Source organism: Mytilus galloprovincialis, chromosome 3 (genome assembly GCF_965363235.1).
Source record: "Mytilus galloprovincialis chromosome 3, xbMytGall1.hap1.1, whole genome shotgun sequence".
Taxonomy (NCBI): Eukaryota; Metazoa; Mollusca; class Bivalvia; order Mytilida; family Mytilidae; genus Mytilus; species Mytilus galloprovincialis.
The window spans coordinates 76,487,361-76,504,239 of NC_134840.1; the positions used below are offsets into that span (position 1 = coordinate 76,487,361).

The 16,879-nt window shown below is 30.9% G+C and overlaps 1 protein-coding gene across 11 annotated transcripts in view; it reads right to left on the reverse strand.

Annotated features, from left to right (window-relative positions):
* Positions 1-1,130: 1,130 nt before the first annotated feature.
* LOC143068979 (osmosensitive cation channel TMEM63C-like) overlaps positions 1,131-16,879 on the reverse strand; it is a 51,829-nt gene continuing 36,080 nt past the window's right edge. For 5 of the 11 annotated variants that reach the window (XM_076243389.1, XM_076243392.1, XM_076243393.1 and 2 more), the window contains 7 exons: positions 13,768-13,930; positions 12,979-13,084; positions 10,519-10,686; positions 9,833-9,948; positions 4,924-4,977; positions 4,086-4,136; positions 1,131-1,367 (listed from right to left, as the gene is read on the reverse strand). In XM_076243389.1, coding sequence (XP_076099504.1) covers positions 1,224-1,367; positions 4,086-4,136; positions 4,924-4,977; positions 9,833-9,948; positions 10,519-10,686; positions 12,979-13,084; positions 13,768-13,930 — 802 coding nt within the window. In that variant the 3' untranslated portion in view covers positions 1,131-1,223. Of the gene's footprint in view, positions 1,368-4,085; positions 4,137-4,923; positions 4,978-5,375; positions 5,397-6,962; positions 7,032-7,160; positions 7,179-9,594; positions 9,634-9,832; positions 9,949-10,518; positions 10,687-12,978; positions 13,085-13,767; positions 13,931-16,879 lie in introns of those variants that run through there. The other 6 variants (XM_076243395.1, XM_076243396.1, XM_076243394.1 and 3 more) reach the window with 6 other exon arrangements.

The window sequence follows — 16,879 nt, forward strand, 5'->3', positions numbered from 1 at the left end:
TCTGTTGACTAGGAATTTGCAAATTATAACAAAAAGTACTAATACTATTATGCAGTAGTTTTGGTTTCATGGATCATCAACAATGGACTTCATAAAATTTTGAACTCCATCCCATAAACACATCCCCTCTTTTGGAGTCCCCTGAATAATTTATGAATTATCAATGATTTTCCAAATGAAGGGCTGTTTGTTAGCTACAGAGGTGTGCCAGAGAAGCATCTTGAATTTGTACCACTATTGATAATCTGTTTATTGCTACTTTGTCTATGACATTGTTGCTGTTATCATTGACAACAGCACATGTCCTTAGTTTCTAGCGATTAATTTTCTATCTCAAATGATAAGCTTGGAAAATAGGCAAAATAATTATTTTTATTAGTTTTAGGAAATATTTCATACTAAAATAATCATTAAAGATAGAAATTTGACGTTTGTTTCTGAAAGATTGGGTTGATTTGCAGAAATCCTAGCTTCTACAGTTAATTTAGTTGCTGCAATGGAAATCAAATATAGAAGATAAAACAGTGACAGAAGGGATACAATACAATTTTTTAACTGTAAAACTCTGAAGTTAATAAGCCTTTTCTTCAAACAAATAATGTCCAGAACAGCTACCTTATGAGTGCAATTAAACTTGTGCATATAAAATTTATAAATAGAATCATTTTCTTCTAGTAAATATCACAAATGGTACTGCCAACAAGCCAATTAAGGAATGTTAGCATGCATTGATTATATATAATTTAAAATTAAAGCAATAAATAAGTCTTCAGTCTATTCAACAAAAGTATGCAAATTTTTTCTGCAGCTTTTCTTTACCTCAATTCATCTATTTCTGCATTGATTTATTATATTTTTCATAACTTTGACTTACGTTTTCTTCAATCCTGTCAGTACATTCGAACTAGACATTTCAATTAGTAAAGTTTCTACATTCAATTATTGAATAAATAAATATTCACAATTGCTGTTCCAGTTCACACAATATTCCATTTGATCTGGTTGGCAATTGTATACAGGGTTATATAACTGATGTATTGCAGAGGTACAAACATTGCAATATGATCAGATACACGAATACAATATTGAAACAATTCTTATTGAATTAAATTCATGTCTTCCTCTTATAGAAAACTGAGCGAAAGTGTACTCCATGCACTGTATTGTAAATCATAGTTAAATTTGATCTTTTAACAGTACAAGTTCACATACTGTCAAAATTATTATTCATAAGGATCCTGGGTGTGTTTTTCATTGACAGACCCGTAGTTTGTCTTGCCTTGTACCCCTACTGGTTCAGAACTGGTCGTTACTTGCACACTTTCGTCTGAAGTATTCCTGTTTAGTAGAACACTGGCTATAAATGGCTGAAAAAATAAAATAAATTGATATTCATTATTAGAAGTATAGTAAACAATTAGTTTACAACAATGTATAATAAAAAATACCAAACACCAAGGCAAATTCAAAATGGGGAAGTTCATAAAAACTGACAATAATATCATGAATGGCATGAAAGTCAATGGAAAAAGTGAAAAACAACTGCCAAATCCCTGACTTGGTAACCAAATAATCTATGCGAATGGTTGGCAAATATTAATTCTTCATCAAAATGAAGTTGAACCTACTTTTCAATAGAGGGAAAATAGAAAATCGAGAAAATAAAATCACAGCAATGTCCATTACCAAAGGCACTAATTAAAAAAACCAAAGTCACCAAAATATGACACAAAATCTACAGAACCAAATCAGAATCCTAACCAAACTTCATTGTTTATAGTTTGGGTTCAGATTTATAACAATGAAATTAATTTTTCTTGCAGTTATGAATAGGTTCTAAGGACTTGTATTTGGTTTGTCAGTACATTAGCAAAATTGAGGTATCAAAGACCACTTTAATAAACAGCTGCATCAAGAGAACATGAAACAACCTTATTATGCTAACTGTCATTGCATATTGAAATGTTCCCTTAAGTAAAATGGGCTATTTACCATGCATTTTATCAATAGTAACCACAAGTGCTCTGTAGAAAAGCTTTTGTGTAAATGATGACTTATAAAGTCACTTAACTCTGGAATGACAAACCAGAAAATAGCAAAATCAAGAGTATATTCACCAATCCCAACCAATGCTAACCAATACAACAGTTTTACATTTATGGTAATTTGATCAAAGCATAAGCATGACTTTTAAAAAAAATACCTTTCATTTAACTGACAGTCAAAGTCCCATAACTCTGGAATGACATATCAGAATTCGTTCAAATCAAATGGTGTATTATGTTCCCCAATTCTAACCAACAATTATGTAAAGTTGTCAGTAAATCAATGCAAGCAAACTCACATTTTGATACAGCATATGAAAAAATAAGTTAAAGCTGACAATAAAAGTCCTGTAACTCTGGAGACGAAAATAGAAGATTTGAGAAATTGAAAAGGAGCTTTCTTTTATCGATCCCAACAATAATGTAAAGTTTTTAGGAAATCCAATCCAGGCATACTGGAGTTAATGTTTAAAATATGAAAAATTGGCCTAATTCAGACTGTTTTTAAAACATGTTCAAGTCCTGTAACTCTGGAACAGAAAAAAAAATGAAAAAAGAGCTTCCTTTAACGCTTTCCTCCATAATGACACCTTTTGGTGCCACCCCTTTCCTTCATAATTACGCCTATTGACGCCACCCCTTTACTTCATAATGACACCTTTTGACGCCACCCCTTTACTCCATAATGACGCCTTTTGACGCCTACCCTTTCCTCCATAATGACGACTTTTGACGCCTGTGTAGTACCTTAGTTGAAACGCTTTGACTACAAAGTGTCTGCATCAGACTTAATAAAATTTGTATCAAATATGAAAAGGATATTCTTATGAATATCCGACTCAAATCTATTTGATAGAATATTTGTTTTTGGCAATGCATTTAATTATACTTCAAAGCATATTTTCAATATTTTGTTGAAAAATCCTATGTGAATCAAGTATGCAAAACATAAATTTCAATGGAGGAAAGGGTTAATCAATCCCAACAATAATGTAAAGTTTTTAGGAAACCAATCTGGTCATGATGGGTTAGTGCACAATAGGTGAAAAATTGCCTTAATTCAAACTGTTTAAGACCAAAAAATCAAAATCAAAGGCAGCTATTATCCGTCAATCTTAAGGTGCTCTTAAAATTACATGGGAATTTGGAAAATAAAATTTGAGTTATCACACAAAGTGTTGACAAATGGTCAGACAGACATTGGTTCACAATAATGTAGATGTCTCCCACCAGCCTTTTTAATAGAAATGTTTTTAAGTCTATAAAAGGCTTTTTAACTGTTTTGATATGAGCATCACTGATGAGTCTTATGTAGACGAAGCGCGCGTCTGGCGTATTAAATTATAATCCTGGTACCTTTGATAACTACTATAAAACATTATTGTCATTAAATTTAATGTTGTTACAATACATTACATAGAAAATGATATAATAACATTTATGATATGATTAGAAGATAAATTATTTAAAGCAGTGCATGAAGTAAACTGATTTCTTAAACCAGTAGTTGAAGGCTAGGTGATAACCTATTGTTGCTTTCATGCACCCATTTGGACTCTGGCGAATAGTTTTCTTATTGGCAATCATTTCATCTCCTTTACCCCATACCAACTGAATAAAATGAGCTAATTACATCAATCATTTTCCTTTTATCAGATACTGTAGATTCATTTATTTTCGTGGGTACCAATTTTCGTGGATTAAGGAAAACTTGCATATACGTGGATATTTAAATTCGTGGTTTTGGCAAAGTTGTCATACATTCCTTTTGAAAATTTGTTATTCGTTGAACATTTAAATTTGTGGTTCATCTGTAACCACGAAATCCACGAAAATTAGTATCCAACGAATATTAATGAATCCACAGTAAATGCATTTATATATTTTTTCGCTTTGTTATTCATTTGTAAAATATCAAAAACTCCCACATGACACAAAAATAATTTATTTTATTTCTAGTAATTAGTCACAATTCAGAAAATTTCCCATAAGAGAATTCTTACTATACTTCTTTTACAGATTATTTATAACATAGCATACCTTATCGTTCGTCTCTGGTGGTGTTGTTAAACCATCACTCTCCCCAAATTGCTGAAATAGTAAATATCAGTTTCATAACAATCTTAGACCATAAATTGATGTTGCTAATTATGTGTTATTAAAGTTTATAGATGAATTCAATAAATGAATATACCCTATTAATTCTTAAAGTTATTGGTTGCAGTTCAATCTGATTTTCAATTTAATCATTTCTAATGGTGTAAATAAAGAGGTTTTTAATGAAATAACAGAAATTTGAAAAATAAGAATATTAGTTCTGGTTTAAAGAAAAGAGGCACAAACACTCATAGTATCAAGTAACCAATGGTTAATGAATCAAACTAAGTCTTTCATTTTCATTATAATATTATTTTATTATAAAATATCAAAATATTTTAGGACTTAGTCCTAATTCATTTTTACTCTTTGAACATAAATAAACAGTGGTATTGGGATATGGGTTTAATTGCAAAATCTGATGATTTACCTATTCCCCAAAAAACGCCTGCATGGTGCAAGGAAAATATTCACAAAAGTTTTAAGTTTTTATACAGTACAAAAGTGTTCAACAGTTACTATTGATTCAACAACACATCAAAATTGATATTATAGAGGTCTAACTGGATAATATTTCTCATAAATTTGTAGCATAAATCTTCATGAAAAAAAAAATGATATTTGATAAATTCCAAATTCACTGTGCCTTATGAGGAAGTAATGTGATTTGCATCATGGGGGAATTTAGAATTCTGGGTAACAAATCTTGGAACAAGATGTGAATGACTGCAGTAATGGATCATAATGATATTTTGTGCAAAAGGGAATGTCATCAAAATACCTCACTCATCAAAAGAGTTCCTAATTTACTGTAGTATTTAAACCTGGACAAAATCTACATGTATGTAAGATAAAAAATAGTTAAGCAATATTTATCAAAGTCCTGAAAAAAACGTTAAAAAAAATGCTGAAAAGTATTTAAACATATATTATCATAACTTATCTCAATTCTTAAGGGAGGAAAGCAGTTTATAAATACATCTTAAACTGCAATCTTGGGGACAAATTGATAGAAATTTTTGAACACCCATAGATTCAAATGCAGAACAGGTTCTGCACCAGTTCTTAAAATACAATGATGGACAAATGGTGATATAAATTATCATGCTATACAGTAGAAGAAATCCAGTTTGAAAGGAGAAATATCCCATTTGAAAGAGACAAACAGACTTCAGAAAACCATGATTCCTAAGTATTGAGCAAGCCAGCAATAAAAGCAGTCTATTTACCAACCTCATCATCCAATCCAGCTGACTGTTGTAGATGAAAATAAGAAAGGGAAAATTGTACAGTTTTTAGTCTGTAAATTTATCAAGGAAAATCACAGATAGACTACTTGGATAGGATTCTACATGGTCTAAGACATCTAACAACTGATATTTATGCAATTGGATGATATATGTTCTGATTATGGCTAGCAACAAAACACATTGACCACAATGGAACAACAAAGATTGACTTCAAGCACAAGAAGATACAAACTAGCTATTTATAATAACTACAACAACATTGACTTCAGCAAACATTTCATTTAAGTTCTATTATCCTTTATAGCTCAGTATACAGTAAGGATTTTGCTCATTATTGAAGACTGTAAAGTGACCTGTAGCTGCTTACTTCTACATCACATGGTAAATAGCTGTCTCATTAGTTATCATACAACATCTCATTACTTTTTTATTGACAAAGTCTTTCTATGTGTTAATTTATTGTAATGGGTAATGGGGTAAGTTAGTAAGATCAGAGTTGAATTAAGGAAGTGGAATTATTATCAATATCTTTCCATGTAGTTTGCAACCAATTAAATAAATGTCTACTGAGTTCCAACAATTCCTATCTTTTTTTTTTTTTAACACTTCTTTATGCATTATTTTTTTTCAAGAGTTGTCAATCTTAGGAGATCAATTGCGAAGTGTATTTTTTATTTCTAAAATTTATCTAAAATGAATTAATTACAGTAAAAAGCAAAAAAAAAAAAAAGGTTAGATAAATGAATATTTACTAAAAGAAACAACACAAAAAAATGGAAAAACTATGAAAAACTGCTTGTTAAAAGAGAGATAAATCTGTCATAACAGTTGACAGGAAAGTCAAAATTGGTATCAGTTTTGAAGTTCTTCATTTGCTTCAATCAATAATAAAGCTGAAAAAAAAAAATGCTTCAACCACTTCTTAGTCTCCTCTTTCCCATCTTTTCTCCATATTCCCTTCACCTTAGTCTCTTAAGAACTACAACAAGCTAGAGTTGAGTTGGCAATATTTAGGAACTGATTATCCCCAAAACCAGCATGAGATATGTCTAAAGCATGCAACATACACTTGAGACAAACATAAGTTAATATAACCCTTTTCAGTGTCAATAATATCCTTCAGGGATAAAAGGTGATACATAATGTATTATTAGATCACCTAGCAAGTTATTAAAAGTACCTGTCGACTTCAAACACTTCTGTTAACCAAAGCCCATTAAACAAGATAAATCTTCCACAATAACAATTTTCTAAAATCTTTTACCCAATTGCAGTTTGAATTTGTTTGTACAAACTGATCAACTAGTAATATATTTTAGCTCATTGCCTAAGCTATAGTATTAAGCAAGTGTATTAAAAGCAATGAAAAATTACATAAAGAATGTTTTCAGGGGTCAGTAAAACTCTGCTTTCTAAGTGAATAAACAAACAAAACCAGACTGACATGTTAAAGTGCTAAGAAATGATTAAAATGATATCTAGAATTTTGTATTCCACAGAATTGTGCAGTAAAGAAATGTGACTTCAAGAAATGAATATCTGTATATTATAATTCAATGCTAATACCTACATATCATAATTTAGGAAATATTCTTTATCTACTAACCCTTTCATTAGGAAACTTTTACAGAGGATGAAACTGACAATATAAACAAATAAGTTATTTTTAGACATATGGATCAGTATTTCTGCCATGCATTAGCTATTTACATATTTTATATAGGCGACCTAACCAAGTTCACCATCATTCTCTATTATATGTACTTACAGGAAAACAACAGAAAAACTAATAGGTAAAAATAAACAAAATGAAATAACAAATTTTTGAAAAGCTGCATTCACATAAAAAACTAGATATCATTGAGATGGGAGCCATCTCTGTGGGCCCCGCTGTCAATAACGTGGGGTAAATAAGTTGTATGGATAATCTGATATGAAGCATTATTTGAAGTTATTACATAGTCTCATGTGTGATTTTGATCTAAGATTTTAAGTTAAAACTGATAAATATTCTCATCTTACTTTCATAGTATAATAGTGATATGACTGCATGATGTGAACTCATTGATTACTACTCTAAGGTGACTTCTGGATATATGGATTGATGTTTGAACAATATGTTTAAAGGTGCTGCCCAATTGATATTTGTCACATATTTTTAGAATTATGCCTTCAATATATTATGACCCACCAAGTATAAAGTATGAAATATTAATGGTTCTCGAGAGGTAGAGTGGACACAATTTGTTAAGAACAACGAACAGATGGACAGACCGACAGACTGATCTTAGACCTAGGATGCATACATTATGACACATTCTCTTGTGTTGGTTAATATATATGTTAAGTTGAAAATGTTTGTCAGGTATAAAGTATGAAATAATAACAGCTGTCCTCTCAAAATATAATGTGGATCAAATTTGTTAGCGATGGACAGACCAACAGACAGACAGACCTTTGACCTAGGAAGTGGTACATATATCATGACACACCCTCTGGTGTTGGTTAAAATAGATGTCAAGTATAATATTTGAAATCATAACGGTTTTCAAGATATAGAGCGGACACAATTTTCACCACAGGACACAGGGTTGTCAACTGAAACCAAAGTTTTTTTGACGTTGACCTTTGACCTAGGAAGTTGTACATACATCATGACACGCCCTCTGGTGGTGGTTAAAATGTATGACAAGTATATACTTTGAAATCATAACGATTATCTAGATATGGAGCGGACACGATCTTCACCACAGGACACAGGATTGTCAACTCGAAACCAAAGTTTTTGACCTTGACCTTTGACCTAGGAAGTTGTACATACATCATGACACACCCTCTGGTGGTTGTTAAAATGGATGTCAAGTATAAACTTTGAAATCATAATGGTTATCTAGATATGGAGCGGACACGATCTTCACCACAGGACATGGGGTTGTCAACTGAAACCAAAGTTTTTGACCTGGACCTTTGACCTAGGAAGTTGTACATACAACATGACACACCCTCTGGTGTTGGTTAATAATCATGTTAAGTATTAAGTATGAAATCATAACGGTTCTCTAGATATGGAGCGGACACGAAAGTGTTACGGACGGACAGACGGACGGACAGACGGACGGACGGACAGACTGGTCACTATAGGGCGACCCGCCGTCGGCGGGGCCCTAATAAAAGCCATTCACATGCACTAACAATACATAACTTTAATTCATCATATAAAAATGGTACTGTAAATTCAGAAAATATTAAGATGTTTTTATAATTGCAAATAATATAACAGGATGTGTTTCACAAACATAATCAATCACTAAATTTTTGGCAGAATTATTGTATGCAGTGTTTTCTGATTTCACAATAATAAATTTCAAATTTTAATTCATTTGTTAAACATTTGCATAAAATACACACAACAATTTCTGAATTTACAGTAATCACATTTGGTTTTATTATGTTTCAATTACTGTTTATACTAACATTATTCTGTGTAAAACTACATGTATATTTAAAAATCTTAACACCATCTGATGTATTGAACTCTTACTTTTTCTTAAATCTTTTAAGTGCTCTTATTAATACAAAATGTTTCTAATATTAATTTTTTTCAAATTTAAATAATACATATTTTTTACATAATTTATTTTTCAATGATCAATATACCATGATTATATTTTTTTAATACTAATCACAAATATTGACATCCTGTTTAAGATGCCATTATAAAAAATTGTTAACAATGAAATCATAAATTTTCTCTTGCAATTAGCAAAGCTGAACTTAAATGACTTTCCAATGGTTTAAGAAGTACATAAGAAAAACTTGCAACACAATAACTGTGATAAAAACCAATTTTCCTGTCATTAATTCAGTTGTTCTGTCATATTAAAATTGTAAACATGTACCATTTTGCCATGAAAAAGTATGAAGCTACTGACTTATTGTGAGATATGTAAAATAAACTTTATCACCTAAAAATCTTATCCAAACTGCTGTGAATTCTTTTTTCTTTTGAATACCAGTAATATGAATTTTTCGTTGATATAGTGGGTATAGGTAAACCATGAATCAAAATACTCTACGAAGTAATAATTCACAAAATTGGTTCCCAAAAAAATAAATGAATCCCCAGTAATCATTTAAAATATGCAAGTAATTATCTTTTGCTGCAAGATTTTCTGATTTACTTCTATCAAAGTTCTGCTTACGATTCCTTTTATTTCAACAACTATCCCATTTCTATCAATCTGATCAATTGCAAAAATACATAAAGAGTATAATCAAATTTCAGAATAAATCATTTACACAAAATCAAAAAAAGGTGCAAACCTTTTACCCTATACAAGATTAAGAAAGATTTTGTGAGTTAAAGAGTGATCATGCTGAATAGAATTTTTTTAAAATAAGAAAAATTTGAAAGAATAATTGTCTATAAGTTGTATTTACCTTATATCTGTTAGTATCTAGATGTTTAAACCATCCAAAAAATGCCTTGCCAATAAATATAATTACTGACACGAATAAACACACAAGAGAAAACACAAAAACTGCATTTGTTCCTTCTGAAAATAAATGTAACAACAGGTTTACTAAGCAAAACATAACAAGAACAGCTGATTATGTGGAATTGGCTTTGCTCATTGTGAAGTATGTATGTTGACATATAGTTGTTAATTTCAGTGTCATTTGGTCTCTTGTTGAAAGTCTCATTGGCAATCATATCAAATCTTCTTATTTTTCTGTTTTTTGTAAGCATTTTTTTATGACTTTCTTTATCTTTGTAATTTCAAGTGTAGGTTACATTGAAAAACTCTTTTTTATCAGTGTGGCGAGTTTGCAGATCTCATTCAGACAGATTAACTCCTTTTTATTAGTAGGGAGATTTTGTAGAAAGTTTTGCAAAGAAGTTCTGAGACGATTTGGTGATTGGGAGAGATGTCGGGGATATTCTGGGTAAAGAATTACATACAATTTATTTTTTTAATTTGCAGATAGATTATAAATAAGTGTCATTCCCCACAGACACACTGCTCACATGAATTTTTTTTTGCTTTTTTTCTTAAATCTGCACCACAAAGTTCAGAAATTTGTGGGATCCTTACATGAACGGTGGAAATCAAATGAAGTCTTACCTGATCTGACAATCGTGAAGAAGACAATATTACACTGTAACATGATGACAGCTACCACTACAAAGTTGATTGCTGTCTGATGAATATACTTATTGATGCGTGACCTCTTGTATGCAAAATAAATATTGTAACGGTCTACTGCATGTTTAAATATCATATACAACAAACCTGAAAAAAAAGAATATAAACTGAAATGTCAGCTTTTCAAAGTTAGAGTCTTCAGGTTCTATTTTTCTTTAAGTATGAAAGGTAAAAAAAACTGTGAATATCAAAGTGAAAGGTACTGCTTGAGATGGTTAAAGATCTTGTTTAAAGCATCAGTGTAAAGAATGGTATACAGGTCCTTGACCTCTGTAATTAAAAATTTGAAAAGTCCCTTCCAGAGGAGACAGGTTCTGAATCTCAGACCAATATAATTTTTACCCATGCATGTATCAAAGTAGAGATAATGTCAAAGTCAATAACAGTATGACAAATTCCTGTCACTTGATAATAGTAAATTCATCAATAGAAATTTTCCAGTTCCTAATATTTAAGTGTTCAAATCACATTTAATTACAATAAAAAAGATCATGGAAATAAATTGTAATATAAAATCTAAACGAACTTTGAAATATACTTTTAACATCATATTATGAACAAGAGGCTCTCAAGAGCCTGAATCGCTCACCTTAATTCTTTTGGTTAAATCTCTCACCAATGATTATTTTGGCTTTTCAATTTATTTAAATGTTTTTTGGATCGTCCTATTTTCTTCAAAAGCCAAAAAAAATAATCACTTTCTCCTATGTTCTATTTTAGCCATAGGAGCTATGTTTCTTGACATACAAGGAAATAAAATTTAAAATTTATACTAGATACTCTGAAACTCATTTAGCCTAAGTTTGGCTGAAATTGATACAGCAGTTTCAAAGGAGAAGATTTTTTTAAAGTAAGTCAACATGATGAACAAATTGTGAAAAAAGTCTTTAAAGGGCAATAACTCCTTAAGGGGTCAATTGACAATTTTGGTCAAATTGACTTAATTGAAGATCTTACTTTGCTGAACATTATTGCTGTTTACAGTTTATTTCTATCTATAATTATATTCAAGATAATAAACAAAAACAGCAAAATTTCCTTAAAATTATCAATTCAGGGGCAGCAACCCAACAACAGGTTGTCTGATTCATCTGAAAATTTCAGGGCAGATAGATCTTGACCTGATAAACAATATTATCCCATGTCAGATTTGCTCTAAATGCTTTGGTTTTTGAGTTATAAGCCAAAAACTGCATTTGACCCCTATGTTCTATTTTTAGCAATGGCGACCATGTTTGTTGATAGATCATAACTTCGGATACAATTTACAAACTAGATACCCTAAGGAACATTCAATTAAAGTTTGGAAGTATTTGGCCCAGTAGTTTCAGAGGAGAAGATTTTTGTAAAAGATTACTAAGATTTACGAAAAATGGTTAAAAATTGACTATAAAGGGCAATAACTCCTAAAGGGGTCAACTGACCATTTCCGTCATGTTGACTTATTTGTAAATCTTACTTTGCTGAACATTATTCCTGTTTACAGTTTATCTCTATCTATAATAATATTCAAGATAATAACCAAAAACAGCAAAATTTCCTTAAAATTACCAATTCAGGGGCAGCAACCCAACAACGGGTTGTCTGATTCATCTGAAAATTTCAGGGCAGATAGATCTTGACCTGATAAACAATATGACCCCATGTCAGATTTGCTCTAAATGCTTTGGTTTTTGAGTTATAAGCCAAAAACTGCATTTGACCCCTATGTTCTATTTTTAGCAATGGCGACCATGTTTGTTGATAGAACAAAACTTCGGATACAATTTATAAATTAGATACCCTAAGGAACATTCAGTTAAAGTTTGAAAGTATTTGGCCCAGTAGTTTCAGAGGAGAAGATTCTTGAAATAGTTTACGACAGCAGACGACAGACGACGGACGACGACGGACGCCAAGTGATGGCATAAGCTCACTTGTCCCTTCGGGACAGGTGAGCTAATAATCAATGTTAAACTTTGGTCTTATAGTTCAATACTTCAAGAGAAAACAACAGTGCTTTTTCCATATTTTAAAGACCATTGCTAGTCTGAAAGGAGAACAAATTTTGTTTCAAATTTCAGCAGAACAAGAATGTGTCCCAATTACTATCATTTTCCATGTTCAGTGGACCGTGAAAATGGGATAAAATGTCTAATTTTGAATTAAAATTAGCAAGAGCATATCATAGGGTACATGTTTACTAAGTTTCAAGTTGATTTGACTTCTACTTCATCAAAAACTTCCTGGACAAAAACTTTAACCTGAAGCAGGACAGACGGATGAATGAACGGTACAACGGACGGACGAAAGGACGGACAAACGGATGCACAGACCAGAAAACATAATGCCCATAAATGAGGCATTAAAATGATTTTTAGCCATTAAAGTGGTACTTACCAAATGGTGCAATTAATGGACAAGGTATACTATATACAACTATAACACAAAATACACATAACATCCATGCATACTGAATACCAAACTGAAACTCCCATATCATGGACTGAAAAGAACAAAAATCATATATAATTCAGTGGTATATTTCTTTTATTGATCTGTATAATATACAATTTATTGTAAATCTTAAACTAGGTTTGTATATCTTTTTAGGAAATCAAACAAGATGCATGATTAAACACAATGCAATTAAGCTCATTGCTTATGTTTAAAACTTTTCCTTTCTTAATTTACAATTGCACTGGTTTTTTTTCCAGGCAATGCTTTAATCAAATGGCTTGTGAGTACTGAGGAGGTAAAGATTGCTTTTACTGTACATTATTGGTAAACTTTATAATCAAACCCATTGTCAAAATTGGTAAATATTGTCAATAGAGTTATTTCCCTTTATCAATACAATTCTAGGTAAAACAGATATACAGTTTATAATAAAATGTTGTAATTGTTCTCGATAAATATGAAAGGAAATCAAAATTAAATTTTTGTGCATAGAAAACCTTCTCAGACAGAAAAATATTTTGTGTAAGGTAAGGTCACGAAAATACTCAACTCTGAGGAAAATTCAAAACAGAAAGTCCCAAATCAAATTGCAAAATCAAAAGCTCAAACACATCAAGCAAATGGACAACAACTGTCCAGAAGGCCACTTTCTGGGCAACATTTTGTTTAATAGTTGTAGAGATTGGTAACAAATGACATACCTAAATTTCTTATCAAAATTATACATACCTTTCTGACTGCCACTTTCTCAGCATTTGACCTTGTCATACACAAATGAAATGCATACATAAACAATTCTGAAAATCTCAGCAATTCTAAAGCTGTTCCTATGAAAGTTGCAGTAATGATGTAATTTATAAAGAAAGCACCATTCCCTGACAGAAATATACATCTGAAATACAAAGAAAAGATTTATTTCGTACATTATTATCTATCTAAAAGATTTTACTTTCAGTTAATATGTAGGAACAAAATGTAATGGATATAAAATTCATTGATATCCACTAAAAAATATTAGGTAAATTTTCAGGAAAGAGTATTCAAAAATCAATTTATTAATAATTCTTCAATCTTGACAATAAGTTATTTCAAAGTACAATCAGAATTTACCAAAATGAAAAGTATCATGCTAAATGTAAATTTGCAGCGAATAGTAGATCATGTATTTTTTTTTAATTCTCTTTTTGTAATAGTGACATTTTTAGTGGTCTTGTGATGTTTGTGAATATAATTTTATATATGTGTTTTATTTTATAAAAATAAAAGTTACTAAAAAAATCAAAATAATTCATTGTGAAACCATTACTACAAAAATAATAAAAGAAAGAAAATAAATAATAAAAAGATAGCAGTTAAATCTTTTAATAATTTTGAATCATTTAATTAAAGTGTTGGAATTTATTGTATAGAAACTGGTCTCTTTATATAATGTGAATTATCTTTACATTATTATGCAAATGAGTTTAGTCCGGGTAGATTTCCCGATAGTCATGCACGCCTGATTATTGTTTTCGTTTTACGGGTAGATAGTTATTTAGTAAGTTCACTGCTGAAAGTTGACGGGGTTGGATGTTATTTTGTATTGATGATTTGTCCAAAGTCATGTGGTTGTTATAGTTGAAAATATCAGGTATGTGTAGGATAACTTCTATTGTCAAGTTTCTGTATTTTTCGGTTTGATATAGTTCATATAGCGTGCATTTGTCAAACTAGTTCTAGTATTGCTGAATTCGCTATTATTGTTAAACTAACACTTTATTGCATGCATGTTCCTTATTTTAACAGTGAATGCACATGACGCACAAGTATGAGTTGTCAGTGAGCCTAAAATCCATAATTTTGGTATGTGTATATTAATGTTTATTTATAAAGGTATAATATCTTAGTGTGAGCGTACTTTTTCCATATTTTGGGTGAAATGTGTATGTTAGTGTAGAAAATGTTTTCTATGTTCTATTTTTATTTTTATTACATTGAAAAGTATTAACAAATTAAGAAGGATTGTCATTTTGACCATTTTATGATTAAGGAAATACATACAGTTTAACATGAGCATGAAGAAATAATTCATTGTTTACATACAGTGATGGCCGACACCTTTTTGTCGAGAATACTAAGATAATTATATTTTACTTAGTTTAATACATGTGTGCAAATTATACTTGCACAACGAGGTATATTCTTGTAGAGTTATATATATAGAGAATAATACATGGCAAAATCCGTATCATATGTCGTATCATCCCGAGACACCAATATCAGCCCAAGGGCTTTTAGGCCCGAGGGCTGATATTGGTCGAGGGTGATAGGGCATGTGATACGGATTTTGCCATTTTTTATACGCTTTATCATATACAGTTAACTCTCGTTGTCTCGAACTCGGTTGACTCGAAATTTCAGATGAGTCAAAGTTTTCACCTGGTCCCGAACTTTATTCCATACAAAAGTATGTAATTCAACTCCTGATGAGTCGAAATTGGATGAGTCGAACTAAATTTACGGTCCCAAGGTTAACAAAGCATTCAAAAAAAATTAATTTTTTATCTCGAACTAATACACATATGTCAAAACATGACCTCCGGGATTTAAATGGATTGAAGAGTTAATCTGACAATACACGTGTAATTAAATTTCCGGTCACTGACCTCTGTATTGATTTATGACATGCTATTTCCATGAGTGTTTACCTAAGATTATCTTTTATAGAATTTTGATAAATAATTAGTGATACATTGTTAATGTTCATGAAAATGTATTTAAAATGTTTACAAAACAATTAATTGTGATTTACACTAATGAGCTTGGGTGTGTATAAAGTGAGGATTATGGCTTCCTTTGATGATCACCTAAAAACTACTCAAACGGCGTCTTAAATCTTGTTATATTTTCTTTTGAAAAGAAAGAGTGAGATAAAACAAAATGAATAAAAATCAAAATTTTCTTAAATCTCTTGTATCCGAGAATTAACAATTTTGTCAGCTATAACCAACCTGAATAACAAAACTATCGATTGGAAATTACTCTCTTGGAAAAGCCATAGGATTTTTTTTAATTGAAACAATTGAATAAGTACATATAATGTCATTATAATAATAAAGGACTGTGACATACAAATACATCGATTTGATACTAGAATATCGATCCCCTTGCCATATTCACCCGAATTTATTTTAGCTTTACCAAGCTAAGCAAGAGTTGTGTCCCTTAGATTGTCGAACTTCCGGTGTTCGTTTGAGTCGAACTACGTGTATCTCGAAATATTTCTCTGGTCCGGCTGACTTCGACATAATGAGAGTCGACTGTATTTCAACAGGAGAGTATTATATTATATGAACTATTTTCTGATCCATAGCACTGGGTTACCTTCAGTTCTACTTTTGTCTTGCTTCAAAAGCCTTAAAGAACTGCTCAATTACTTATCCGAAGCACCTGGGTTACCTTACAATTTGCGTGCTCTTTTAAAAATTTTTTGTTTATTATTGTATTATTTTGTGTGTTTTGTATTTTTTACAGTTGCATTTAGTGTGCCAAAAAATATGAAAACTTGACGTTCGTGACGTCGCATACCAAACGGTCCGAGACCACAATTATTTTGTAGTGCATTTCTTTTAGAACATAAATGAAAATAAAAAAAATCCCACCTGCGCTTTCTCAAAGAAACTTTTACAGTGTGTTGTACTACTTTTGGGACAAATTATATCAAAATTATAGAAAACTTCATCGGCTCTAACTCAAAATATGGACAATGTTATGTTTAGGGCGTCTTGAAATCTTTTGACAGCTTCCGAAGTGCTAATTTTAAACCTTTCTCAGCTGGACCAAATCACTACTTTCCTTTAAA